The 11,720-nt window shown below is 37.5% G+C and overlaps 1 protein-coding gene across 1 annotated transcript; it reads right to left on the bottom strand.

Moving 5' to 3' along the window:
• Positions 1 to 279: 279 nt before the first annotated feature.
• LOC149135376 (uncharacterized) lies at positions 280 to 11,351 on the bottom strand. The gene is made up of 5 exons (XM_089354442.1): positions 10,799 to 11,351; positions 10,364 to 10,518; positions 9,620 to 9,754; positions 4,816 to 5,046; positions 280 to 3,178 (listed from the first exon to the last, which is right to left on the bottom strand). The coding sequence occupies exons 1-5, from the start codon at positions 10,800 to 10,802 to the stop codon at positions 3,017 to 3,019; spliced, it is 687 nt and encodes a 228-aa protein (XP_089210568.1). The 5' UTR covers positions 10,803 to 11,351; the 3' UTR covers positions 280 to 3,016.
• Between the last annotated feature and the right edge of the window lie 369 nt (positions 11,352 to 11,720).

The following is an 11,720-nucleotide window of genomic DNA, read 5'->3' as shown; positions in this document are numbered from 1 at the left end:
AAGAACGATAACGTCAACAATGGACGCTTTTGATCTGTTCAAATTACATTATTTGAAATGTTTGTAAGTTCTTTATCATTAATTTCCAGAAAAAAAACATAATAAATAAATGCGCGTTTCGTCATCAACAAGAAAAATAACATTATAAGTACATTATTTGAAAATAATCTGGTGAAAATTTGAGAAGCTTTAAGTGGTTGGGAGAGAAATTTAAGAAGAAATTTAAGAAGAGTCCCATCCCATTAAAATAATGTTTAAAATGTCTTAGAACTTCGACGGTACGTTGAATAAATTTCCAAAACTAAGAATTCATAGTATAGTTTATAAGGGAGAGAATTCCAAGATACGGTCTTAGGTGAATTATTTCCCTTGTAATTAACTTGTGGACCTTTACTGACAAAAAGCTTTGCCGTCGCAGATGGAAATTTGTCTTACAGAGTTATCTAAAGCAGTGATTGGCCTCACTAGGTCACTGGTGTGCGTGTGTGCGTGTGCATACATGTGTGTGAGTGCGTGCGTTCGTGTGCATACGTGCGTGTGTGTGAGTGCGTGCGTGTGCATGCATATGTGTGTGTAATCTGTGTGCGCATGCATATATGTGTGTGTATGTGCGCATCCATATGTGTGTGCGCGCGTGTGCGTGTGCATGCATATATATGTGTGTGTGTGTGCGTGTGTGTGCATGCATATATGAGTATGTGTGTTTATGCGCGCGTGTGTGTATGTATGTGTAACGGATATTCGAACCCCAACCGCTAGATACTCGGCTGTGGTATGATATGACTTACTCGGCTTTTCTAAAAGTTAACCACTTGTGCCCTATAAAAGCAGTTTGGCGCTTAATTCATGACAGAGTGTTGAGGGCGGCCGACAGCTTCACACGCCTGACCTCTAGCCAGCTTAGACGACCGACAGACTACTGAAACCACAAACTGCACCCTCCCCCACCAGTTTGGAGCAGACAGCTCACGGAACCTAAACACATCAAGGAGCGGACTGAATCGTCGGGCAATCGGGCACTGCCCGAGGGCCCGGAGCTCTGAGGGGCTCACCTTCTACATGTTAACTCAACCAAAACACACATTCAAAGGGGCCCAGTAAACATTTATGCCCGATGGCCCTCAATACTCTCAGTCCGCCTCTGGACACATCCCGTGATGTTACACAAATAGGTTGGTTTTTTTTTGTATTTCCAGAGCAGTTTTCTTCGCTTCTCATTCGGCTATTATTAATATTGGTTTCGAATTTTGACACAAGGCCAGTAAATTCAGAGGAGGGGTTAAATCGTGTATATCGGCCCCAGTACATGACTGGTACTTATTTATTGACGATTCCACCAGCACACCACCTTTCGCCAATTATAATAATCATTAATATTGCTCATTGTAATTCCACCTTCGAATGAGAGCATGTATCCCTGCGCCGTAAAATTCTGTTGACTGTTCTCTGAGCGACTTCTTCACTACAGTTTTCACTTCCTCGTCACTGGACTATCATCTCTTCGGCCCCATGAATAAAACCTTGGACACAAAGTTGTTCACGCACGGACACAAGTGTTGTTGTCATTTACTACACCAGAGACATTTTACATTCATTGGATTAAGGACGCAGTCCAGTCATTAAAGTGTTGACATCTTCATTAGCGACTTTCCTCACTAAGAATATTTTATTCCCTGAGTACTATATTGTACCATTAAAACTGCATGATTGCGACATATTTTTCTGATTTGTGAATGCGATAGTGAAGTAGTCTTTATCTGAGGATAAAGACTTTGATCATAGTTTTGATAAAGTAGCAAGGACTCTTCCTTAACAGTTACTAGCCATTTGCTGAAGCAATACAAAGCTTCAGATATGATTGTATTTGATGGAAAATGGCGTTTCGAAGTTTACACTTTTATTCTTTTACTTGTTTCCGTCATTTGACTGCGGCCATGCTGGAGTCGAACAAATCTTTAGTCGAACGAATCGACCCCAGGACTTATTCTTTGTAAGCCTAGTACTCATTCTATCGGTTACTTTTGCTGAACCGCTAAGTTACCGGGATGTAAATACACCGACATCAGTTAACAAACGATGATGGAGGACAAATACATAAACACTCACAAATACACACACACACACTCAAGCACTCACGCACTCACGTACTCACGTACTCACGCACTCACGTACTCACGTACTCACGCACTCACGTACACAGAGCTTGCCAGCCGTTTCCGTCATTAGTAAAATTGTAATTATCAATTATCCTACAATGGTCTTGTATGCACACAACATAAATCTAGTTATCGGCCAATTCATAAAGTCCCAAGTCATTATTCAACGTCATAGCTTCAAAAGTACTGAACTGCACAGATGCTGAGCTTGATGATGGGATCCTACGGTCTCAGCTTTGTGGTGGTCCATTTATTTCTGTGTTGATAGCCACATCAGTTTTAATCTCGGCTTTGAAAATTTCTATGGAAACGAACATTTTGTCTTTTATTGTAGAAGTGAAACACGTGATGTGCAGCGCATCAAGTTTAGCAGAAGAAAGATACAAATATAAAACAAATAATGAAATAAACAAACAAAAGAAATAGAGTTACACAAATTTTATTAAAATTTAATCATTCGAATATACAATTATATTCATTAAATAAATACTGATTTTGTTTTCTGGAAGTTCGATTGCAATCAAATGCCCTATATGGTTTCAGAAAACGGCGTTTTCAAGGGTATTAGCAGCATATCCGAAGTGGCAGGAGTGATTCAGTATTGCAGAAACGATTGACCATTATCTGACCACTTGTTAAACGGCGTTCGCCATAAGGTGTGAATAAATTAATTAAAAATGATAAATATACATATTTACACACATTCGTGCGTGCGCATACATGCACACATGCACACATAGATACACACACACACACAACACACACACACACACAAAACACATACACACACACACACACACACACACACACACACACACTTACACACACATCTGAAATGTTTCATTCAAATAAATCATTGATTATAATTCTACTGATAGAAGCTTGTTCTTCACTTGACTAATTTGTTTTTGTAGATGATGAAGAGTGACCATTGAAAACCATCGGGTCACTATTATAGGGGTCTTCGTTTCTACTAAGAGATTGATGTCAACGATGGGGTCTTGAAGAGTATAGCTTTGCACCTAAAATGGTAAAAAAACAACAACATGTGAATCACTTGATTAATCTGATTGAAGTTTATAATAAGTCATCTGAAATCGATTATCCATAAATATTTTGATCAATCGAAACGACTCTGAAGATCGATTGAATTTAACAGGAAAGTGTTTTGTAATAATCATCATTACGGCATATCGACACTGATGAAGTCGCCGCCGCCTACATCTTATGTATGTAGAGCCAGCTGTCCTACAGAATGTCTTCTGTCTCCCTGTTACCGATTCGAACTCAATATTACAAGCCAATGAAACTCTTAGCAGTTTTACTCTGCTCCCACTTATCACTGCAACAAAATCCCGAAATAATTTCTTTTTTGTCATTCTCTTAAAGAAACCGAAACTATCCACGGAGTGTTAGGAATGGATTAAAGAAATATTTTACTACGGATGATGTTTCTAGAACGCTTCTTAGATTAAAGTTAATGGAACTGGTATTAGCTTGGACTTTCTTTGAGAAACGTATGGACAAAGAATGGTCAAGATAAAATCCCATCTTATCTAACTGTTGACAGATAACTAGATTACTAGTTTGTAGGTTCAAATCTAATGCAGGCGACATATTACATTACAGGCCAATTTTTCCATCGACATCAACTATCGATTAAAAATTGGTAGCGTGTACATAATTGCACACACACACACGCGTGCACCTACGTATGTACACACACACACAATATATATATATATATATATATATATATATATATATATATATATATATATATATATATATATATCTTTTAAATTTGTTTATGGGAAACGTTTTGAATATACAAATAAAGCGCCTATTCCATTATGCCGGCCACAGTCTGATGATGTTTGACTAATGAACCAGTTTTTCGGGTTCGTATCGAGCTGTACCGACATAATGCAGAATAAATATAATAATAGTGTTAAAACAATAATCCTTGGATGAAATTCATAAACAGTTAACGCATCGCTACGCGCGTTTCCACACATTAGGTGTCTCTTAAGATTAGAGTCCATATTCCTGGGATGATTACAGTGTAGTCCGCAGTATCCTTGGACATCAGGTTGATCATCTTCATGTATTCATTTCTTCAGACGATATAACATTAATGGATGTACAACAGAGGGATGTTTATTCATTTTCACTTGTTTGAAGGTGAAGTGAGTTATGTGAGTGTATTCAGTGGGGAGGAGGAGAAAGTGATGAAAAGAGAGGAAAGAATGGTAGTTAGATGGCGATGGAGGTGGAAGAGAGAGAGAGAGAGAGAGAGAGAGAGAGAGAGAGAGAGAGAGAGAGAGAGAGAAAGAGTACATGAAAAGGCGTTTATGTGTGTATGCGGCAATAAAGTTCTGGGAAAGCCAATCTCGCATCATGGCTCATCAAAACGTTTCCATTTACTTCGTTAATATCTTTAATATTCTCAAAATATAGATCAAGAGGCAGGTAAGTGAGAAAGTATGTGGGTGTATATATATATATATATATATATATATATAGAGAGAGAGAGAGAGAGAGAGATAGATAGATAGATAGATAGATAGATAGATAGATAGATAGATAGATAGATAGATAGACAGACAAACAGATAAATAAAATGATATTTAATCGCAATTAACATTTAAATACCTACCATCTGCGATAAAAGTAGCTTCAAATCTTTCAAGCGTGAATTGGCATCCCGTAGATGGCAGAAAAATACGGCATCATTTCTGGTAAGTTGTTGAAAACAAGCATTCGGATAATGGCAGGGAACTCCGATTTTTCTTGCTGGAGCACAAAGATAGCCGAGTTCTCTGTCTAGCTGGCTCTGGATACTTGTGTTGTATTGTGAAATTACGTTGGTCATGTTTACTAAAGCCATCTAAATTGAGGAAGAAATAACGAGAAATTGCTGCTGTAGTTGAAATTGTGAAGTAAAGACATGTTTCTGATATATAATATTCAAGTTGTGTGGTTTATAATTTGCAAAAAAAAAACAAAAAAAAAAACGTGTAGCGTTGAAAAATATAAAGGCGCCCACGCACACACATATCTGCCTGTCTCTCTATTCTATATGCATTCGTTAAACATGCATTCATATATATATATATAGCCACTACACATTCTTTATTTTCTCTCCTTGTTTCTGTCTGTGTTCCTTTCTGTGGAAGAGCGTAGGGTCGAAACGTTAAAGACTTTTTCACTTCCCGAGCATTAAACTAATACAACTGTTTGTTGTCTTCACCACTTGTCTTCGTCTTTTGTTGTTTTTTGTGAATTCTCCCCCCCCCCCTATATATATATATATATATATATATATATATATATATATATATATATATATATATACATACATACATACATACATACATACTCATAATTTGATAAATGTCCACGCACGAAACTCTCGGATCTTGAGTCACTCTGTTACTTCTGCTAAATATTAATAAAAATGTATATATACACATATTTTCCTGTTTGCATCACCATATCTATCTATCTATCTATCTATCTATCTATCTATCTATCTATCTATCTATCTGTCTGTCTGTCTGTCTGTTCATGTGTATGTATGTATGCATGTATGTGTGTGTGTGTGTGTATGTATGTATGTATGTCTTATTTCTTTACTACTCACAAGGGGCTACACACAGAGGGGACAAACAAGGACAGACAAACGGATTAAGTCGATTATACCGACCCCAGTGCGTAACTGGTACTTATTTAATCGACCCCGAAAGGATGAAATGCAAAGTCGACCTCGGCGGAATTTGAACTCAGAACGTAGCGGCAGACGAAATACCGCTAAGCATTTCGCCCGGCGTGCTAACGTTTCTGCCAGCTCGCCGCTTTTGTTTGTTTGTATGTATGTATGTATGTATGTATGTATGTATGTATGTATGTATGTATGTATGTATGTATGTATGTGTGTGTGTGTGAGTGTGTGTATTTGGCTTTCTGTGTTAGTGAAGAAGTCACCGAAAAGAATAACAAAACTGGGCAACTACTCGATGTTATTAAAAACGGAAACTTCAATGTTGATGTAAATTTGCTTTTAATCGTGCGTGAAGATGCAGGTCGATGCATTCAGCGTGTCGCATATGAAGATTGGATTCTAGTAAGACTGCCGCAACATTTATTACAACAAAATTCACTGAACAACAGAAGAAAATTAATGAACATCAAGCGACATTATTTAGAAAAGCTAATAGGGTGAGTGGTGGCCGAATGTTTGGGGTGGCGGATAAAATGCCTTGTGGTATTTAGTTAAGAACCGTTCGAGTCTGACCTGGGCTCAAATTCCGCCGCGATCAACTTTATCTGTCATCTCTGCGAGGTCGATAAGATTAAATAATAGTCAGTCAGAGATGGATTTGATCGATTAAACTCTATTCCTTTGATTGGAACAATTATTAAAATGGTAAATAAACCCGAGAGTTCACTTAAAAACTGATACATGAGGAAGTTACCTCCATGAAAAATAAATCCTTTTGAATAAAAAAAAAAAAGATGAAAGAAGAGAAACAAAGTAACAAAGAAAACAAATATAGACGAAGGAATCTTTATGTTGTCGCTTGAACTGTAAAAACGACTGCTAAATCTCCGTCAAATCACAGCCATCGTTTTGAGTGTATACGGCAAGTTCAATAGTGGACCGATCGAGATTACCATGGTTTGTGATTTTGTATCGAATAAATTACAGTTGAGTCGGGACTAACGACAACAATAGTATTTGAAACAACAATAAAATGGTATATGGCTCAGCTTTCAATGTATGCAACAACAAAACAACAACAAAAACAAACGAACAAAAGACTACGTTATTTAAAGAAAAGTACATACATATATGCAGACACGTGTGTATGTGTGTGTGTATGTACGTATATATATATATATATATATATATATATATATATATATATATATATATATATATATATATATATATATAATCGGTCAATATATATATATATATATATATATATATATATATATATATATATATATATATAATCGGTCAATAGTTCCGAAAAGAAACACACTCTAAAAATTTAGTGCAGTAATACTTAAAAAGTTGTTGGTTACGGCTGGTCAGGGAGTGACCTTTGGTTTAACATCTATAAAATTCATGACTGTATAGGTGACCCGCCAGACTCGTTGGTCGAAGGTACGTAACCTTTCAACAAGAAGTGGGAAAAGGTCTTGGTCAGCCAGAGTTGTAAACAAAGACTCCCAAAACGAAATTCTTCTGAGCAACAATCCTTCTGGGCTAGATGGAGTTATTCTCCTTAGATTGGTTAGTAAATGGATGATTACCGCTCGCTAGTTGGCAAGCGGGTAATTACATATTTTCAACATGAATTTCCTCTGATGAAGGCAGCGACTAAATATCTCCCTTTTGGAGTTTAAGAAAGTCCCCGGGTCGAGCGAATTCTTCAGGATTCTTGTTCTCTCGGCCAAGTTTATATCATTTTCTCTCGTTAAGGTATGGTCAGATTGGTCTAGGAGTTTCCATTTTATTTTGTAAGGCTTATCCTTTTGTTTTAAATGCCATACGTAGCTGGCCAAGGATATAACATTGCACCTATCTGGAATCCTAAAAGTGGGCCTGCGATTGTTAAGGCGCTGCTTGAAGGGATTTTCTGTAGCTCCAACATATTCTCGTATCTGTGCCCATGCGCTGGTGGTACTGCAGCTGTTGTTCCTGCTGCGTACGCTACCGTTGCTGTTGTTACTACCAGACACGTTGCTGGTGCAGCAGGTAATGTTGCTGTAGCTGCAGTATCGCTGCCGTTGCTGCTGTTATTACCGTATGCTGCTACGAATGTTGGTGCTGTCGTTGTTGGGCTCTCACTGACGTATCAGCAATACCTTTAGGAACTTTATAGGTGCGAAACTTATGGTCACTCCTTGACCGACCACGACCAGCAACCTTTTGAGTATATATATATATATACCGGGTCCTAACACGCGCAGAAGGAAGCGCCGCAGAAATATCATTTGCTTTGCACCCCTCTTCTCCGTCAACGTAAAACCGTGTGTAGGTACGATGTTCCTCAGGTTAGTTGACAAACACTTTACACGTTCAAATAAGTACGGATGCATTTTCAACAGACACAATTTAAGGGTTTCTTTTAGCTGCGTCCCTGATATTAAGAACATTCTAGTCAATTCCGGCAACACGTTCAAACAGCGCCTCTCCACAGTTTCTCTTTGATGATCCTGGAAAGGAGATCCGCTACGTCCTTCGCCAGCCATGTATGGCGGCTGAAAGACAATGAAACCCCACACATAGTATCATGGAAGGTCCTAGAAACTCCCTACAAAAATGGGACTAAGCGTTGTAAACTGTGCATGAACGGGCGATGACATTAATGGACTTCCTGGACCTGGGGAACATCCTTAACTCCAGAACAGAAGTCTTCAGACCCTGCTTGCACTTACCGAAATTCCTGCTGGCGTCCTGGGATCCACACGCCAACATGGTCAATTAATTAGTGGTCAAAGGGAGGCAATCCCTTGTTGTTAGCGGAGTAACGAAGTCTTTCTTCCCCCATTTTCTAGAGAGACCATAGGCCAATGGGTTTTAGGAGCTGAAGAAACGCTGTGAAGCTAAGCACTTTATGGACATGAAACCCAGGATTGTACCATAGATTGGCCATGTCTATCTTTATCTCTATAACTCTACTTCTCTATAACCTAAAGTGTGCTTCTGTTTCGGATTTATGATTTACTGAACACACACACACACACACACACACACACACACACACACACACACACACACACACCTGTGAATAGCGTATTAATTTCGTTTGAGTGGTGTAGAGCCAGCAGCTAACTTTTGTTTGAAGGTTCGAATTATAATCGACTGATTTGATTACAGTATATTAGTCCCAATATTTAGTCTGCTAATGTTGCAACCCTGACATTCCCTCACCATTCTTGGGCAAAATTATATAAATCCATATTTATATACACCGAATAGTGCAATGTTTTTTTTTACTCCAGCCCATTATCCGTTCTCTCAATTTATTACCGTTTTCTATAAACATTGTCTTGTCCCTGAGGTATACTCAAGGCCCATAAAATTCTCGCTTTGCTACAGCACAAGACCCTAAAAGAGATGGGATTAGAGAATCAAATCAGATTATCCTCTTTGTGTTAGAAGTTATTATTAGCTTAATTGAAGCTTCGAAGACTTAGTCTTTCGATTTGCTTGTTACCCACTTAGAAAGCAAAAATTTCGTTACGGTCTTTCCTACTCAAAGGCCACTGAATCATTGGGACTGTTCCAATCCCAGATGAGACCCACCAGTGTTGCGTGAAAATGACCGTTTCTTTTCTTCTTCAAATCAACCCCAATGATGAAGAAAATATTGAGTGTGAGAGGCGTCGACCTAATGAAACAGTCGCTGATTGTAAAAATACTGAAATATTCATTAAAAACATACCTGGAAATCGTCGTAGTTTGTGAAATTCAAATCTTCTCTCAGGTGTAGTTCGGGAAAAGTTGAATCCATTGACTTGGTTAATTGTTGGATAAAATTACTACAGTTGTAACAGGAAGGGTACACTGAGTTGTTACACTAAAAAATGAAATAAATTACATTAATTACATAATATTAATTACTTCATAATTAGCTAAACAAGATAGAAATCGATTAGAGGTGTTTCGTGTTTTTTTTTTATCTCTCAATGATTAAGAGGAGTTGTTTTTATAAGAATTTTTATCAAGAAATAATTATTGATTTGAAAAAGTCTTAGCAATTGGTAAACTAGAAAGTTGTAGAAGATAGGACATGATCGTAGAGGGATGAAAAATGATACATTTAACTTTGATGTCGTTCGATCTCGTAACCTGAAAACTTAACCAAATACGATGAGGTAAGTGGTTCAGTATTTTACTATTTCTGTCAAACAATCGATCATGCAGCACAGTAATTTCCGATATTGCCATCGAACATACACAATCGATTAAATTGATCTCCAGTATATTACTAGTGACTGGTCAATCGTTCACGGAAGGATGAAGCCCTAGTTACTAATTTATCGCCCAGAAAGGATTAATGACAAAGTCAAATCTGGTGAGATTTGAACTTAGAAAATAAATTAAATTAAATACCACAAGGTATTTCGTTGGTCCCTCAACCGCCATTCCATAATTAATTTTTTTTAAACATATAATTATTACTTACATAATACTGTAATACGTTTCCAACTACAACTCTTGTCATTTTCGATGATTCTCTTGCTGAAGTGATGAGTTCATCTGTGGCCGACGAAGGAATTGGTGAGCCAAGAATTTGTAAAGCATAACTGCATAGCAATACGACGGTGATGAAACGGCAAACTGGAACGATAAGGCATAATGCAAAGATTATTTTTACTTCGATATGTGTGTGTATAAGTGTGTGTGTATAAGTGTGTGTGTATAATGCAAAGATCATTTTTATTTCGATGTGTGTGTGTGTGTGTGTATACAAGTGTGTATGTGTGTGTTTGTGTGAGTGTGGGACGAGTATATATCTTGGAGCCCCGTCACCAAAAAGAAAAACAAACAGTAGAAAGAAAAATCATTGTTATTTGCCGAGAAGAAAATAATGTACAGAAAGCGAAAAATCTGATCTTACCCATTGTGGATATTCGTGCTTTTGTCAGTGAAGTGTACAATTGACTATGTCTACCTAGTGTAGCTGTTTTGTTGTAAGGTCGGCGTTAATTTGAAGCTTCAAGATAGTTACCAAGGCGAGATTGTGACCAAATGCAAACCTTTGAGTTTGTGATGAGTGAAAGCCACAACAACCCCTTTTTATAGCAGCTTGTTTCTAATTTTTAAACAGAAATTTGAACCTCACTGGATTTCGTTGCATTTCAACACGGAACAATTTCAACCCTTAAACCAGGAATTCTGATGTTTAGGATTTAGTTACCAAGAATAGCCATATATAGTAGGTCGCCAAATGTTAATGTGTGGGTGCGAATATTGATGAGAGCGCATGTGTGTGTGTGTGTGTGTGTGTGTTTGTTTCACAATCGTACATCGAGACCATGTAGCTGGGGTTTAGTGGACCAAAGTGTTCCGTTTAGTTTACAAAGAAACTCGTCGAAATAACTTTAGGAAGTTAAATAGGAAAGATGATAGAGGTTTGTGCCGAAGGTTTATTATGAAATACGTTTCTTCCATTGAAATTGTAACTTTTATTTTTTTTTCCTATCAGGATTTCTTAGATCTTTCAATCAATAAACGTAAAGAAACGAAAGTTGTTCAGTTTCTTTGTAATTCTCCTTCATTTTAATCAACGAGGAGGTGAAATAAATTTCAAGAAACAGATTCGTCTTTTGTCATTTTCTCTTATTTTGAATTGACTTTACTTAGGCGTTACAATTCATTTCAGAGCTTTAATCTTAAGCCTGGTAATTATTCCAAAGGTCTCTTCTGTCGAACTGCTAAGTTACAGGAACGTAAACAAATACAAGCACAACACACACACACACACACACACACACACACACGATGGGCTCCTTTTAGATTCCATCTTCCATGTTTGTGCG

This window comes from Octopus bimaculoides, chromosome 6 (genome assembly GCF_046866305.1).
Source record: "Octopus bimaculoides isolate indiv1 chromosome 6, ASM4686630v1, whole genome shotgun sequence".
NCBI lineage: Eukaryota > Metazoa > Mollusca > Cephalopoda > Octopoda > Octopodidae > Octopus > Octopus bimaculoides.
This window is presented reverse-complemented; position numbering and strand designations above follow the sequence as displayed.

Excerpts from the sequence above, each read along its gene's own strand:
- LOC149135376 (XM_089354442.1), bottom strand. Across the intron at positions 5,047-9,619 it reads CAAACTACGACGATTTCCAG|ATGGCTTTAGTAAACATGAC; the intron begins GTATGTTTTTAA and ends TCCTCAATTTAG. Across the intron at positions 3,179-4,815 it reads AGCTACTTTTATCGCAGATG|GTGCAAAGCTATACTCTTCA; the intron begins GTAGGTATTTAA and ends TTACCATTTTAG.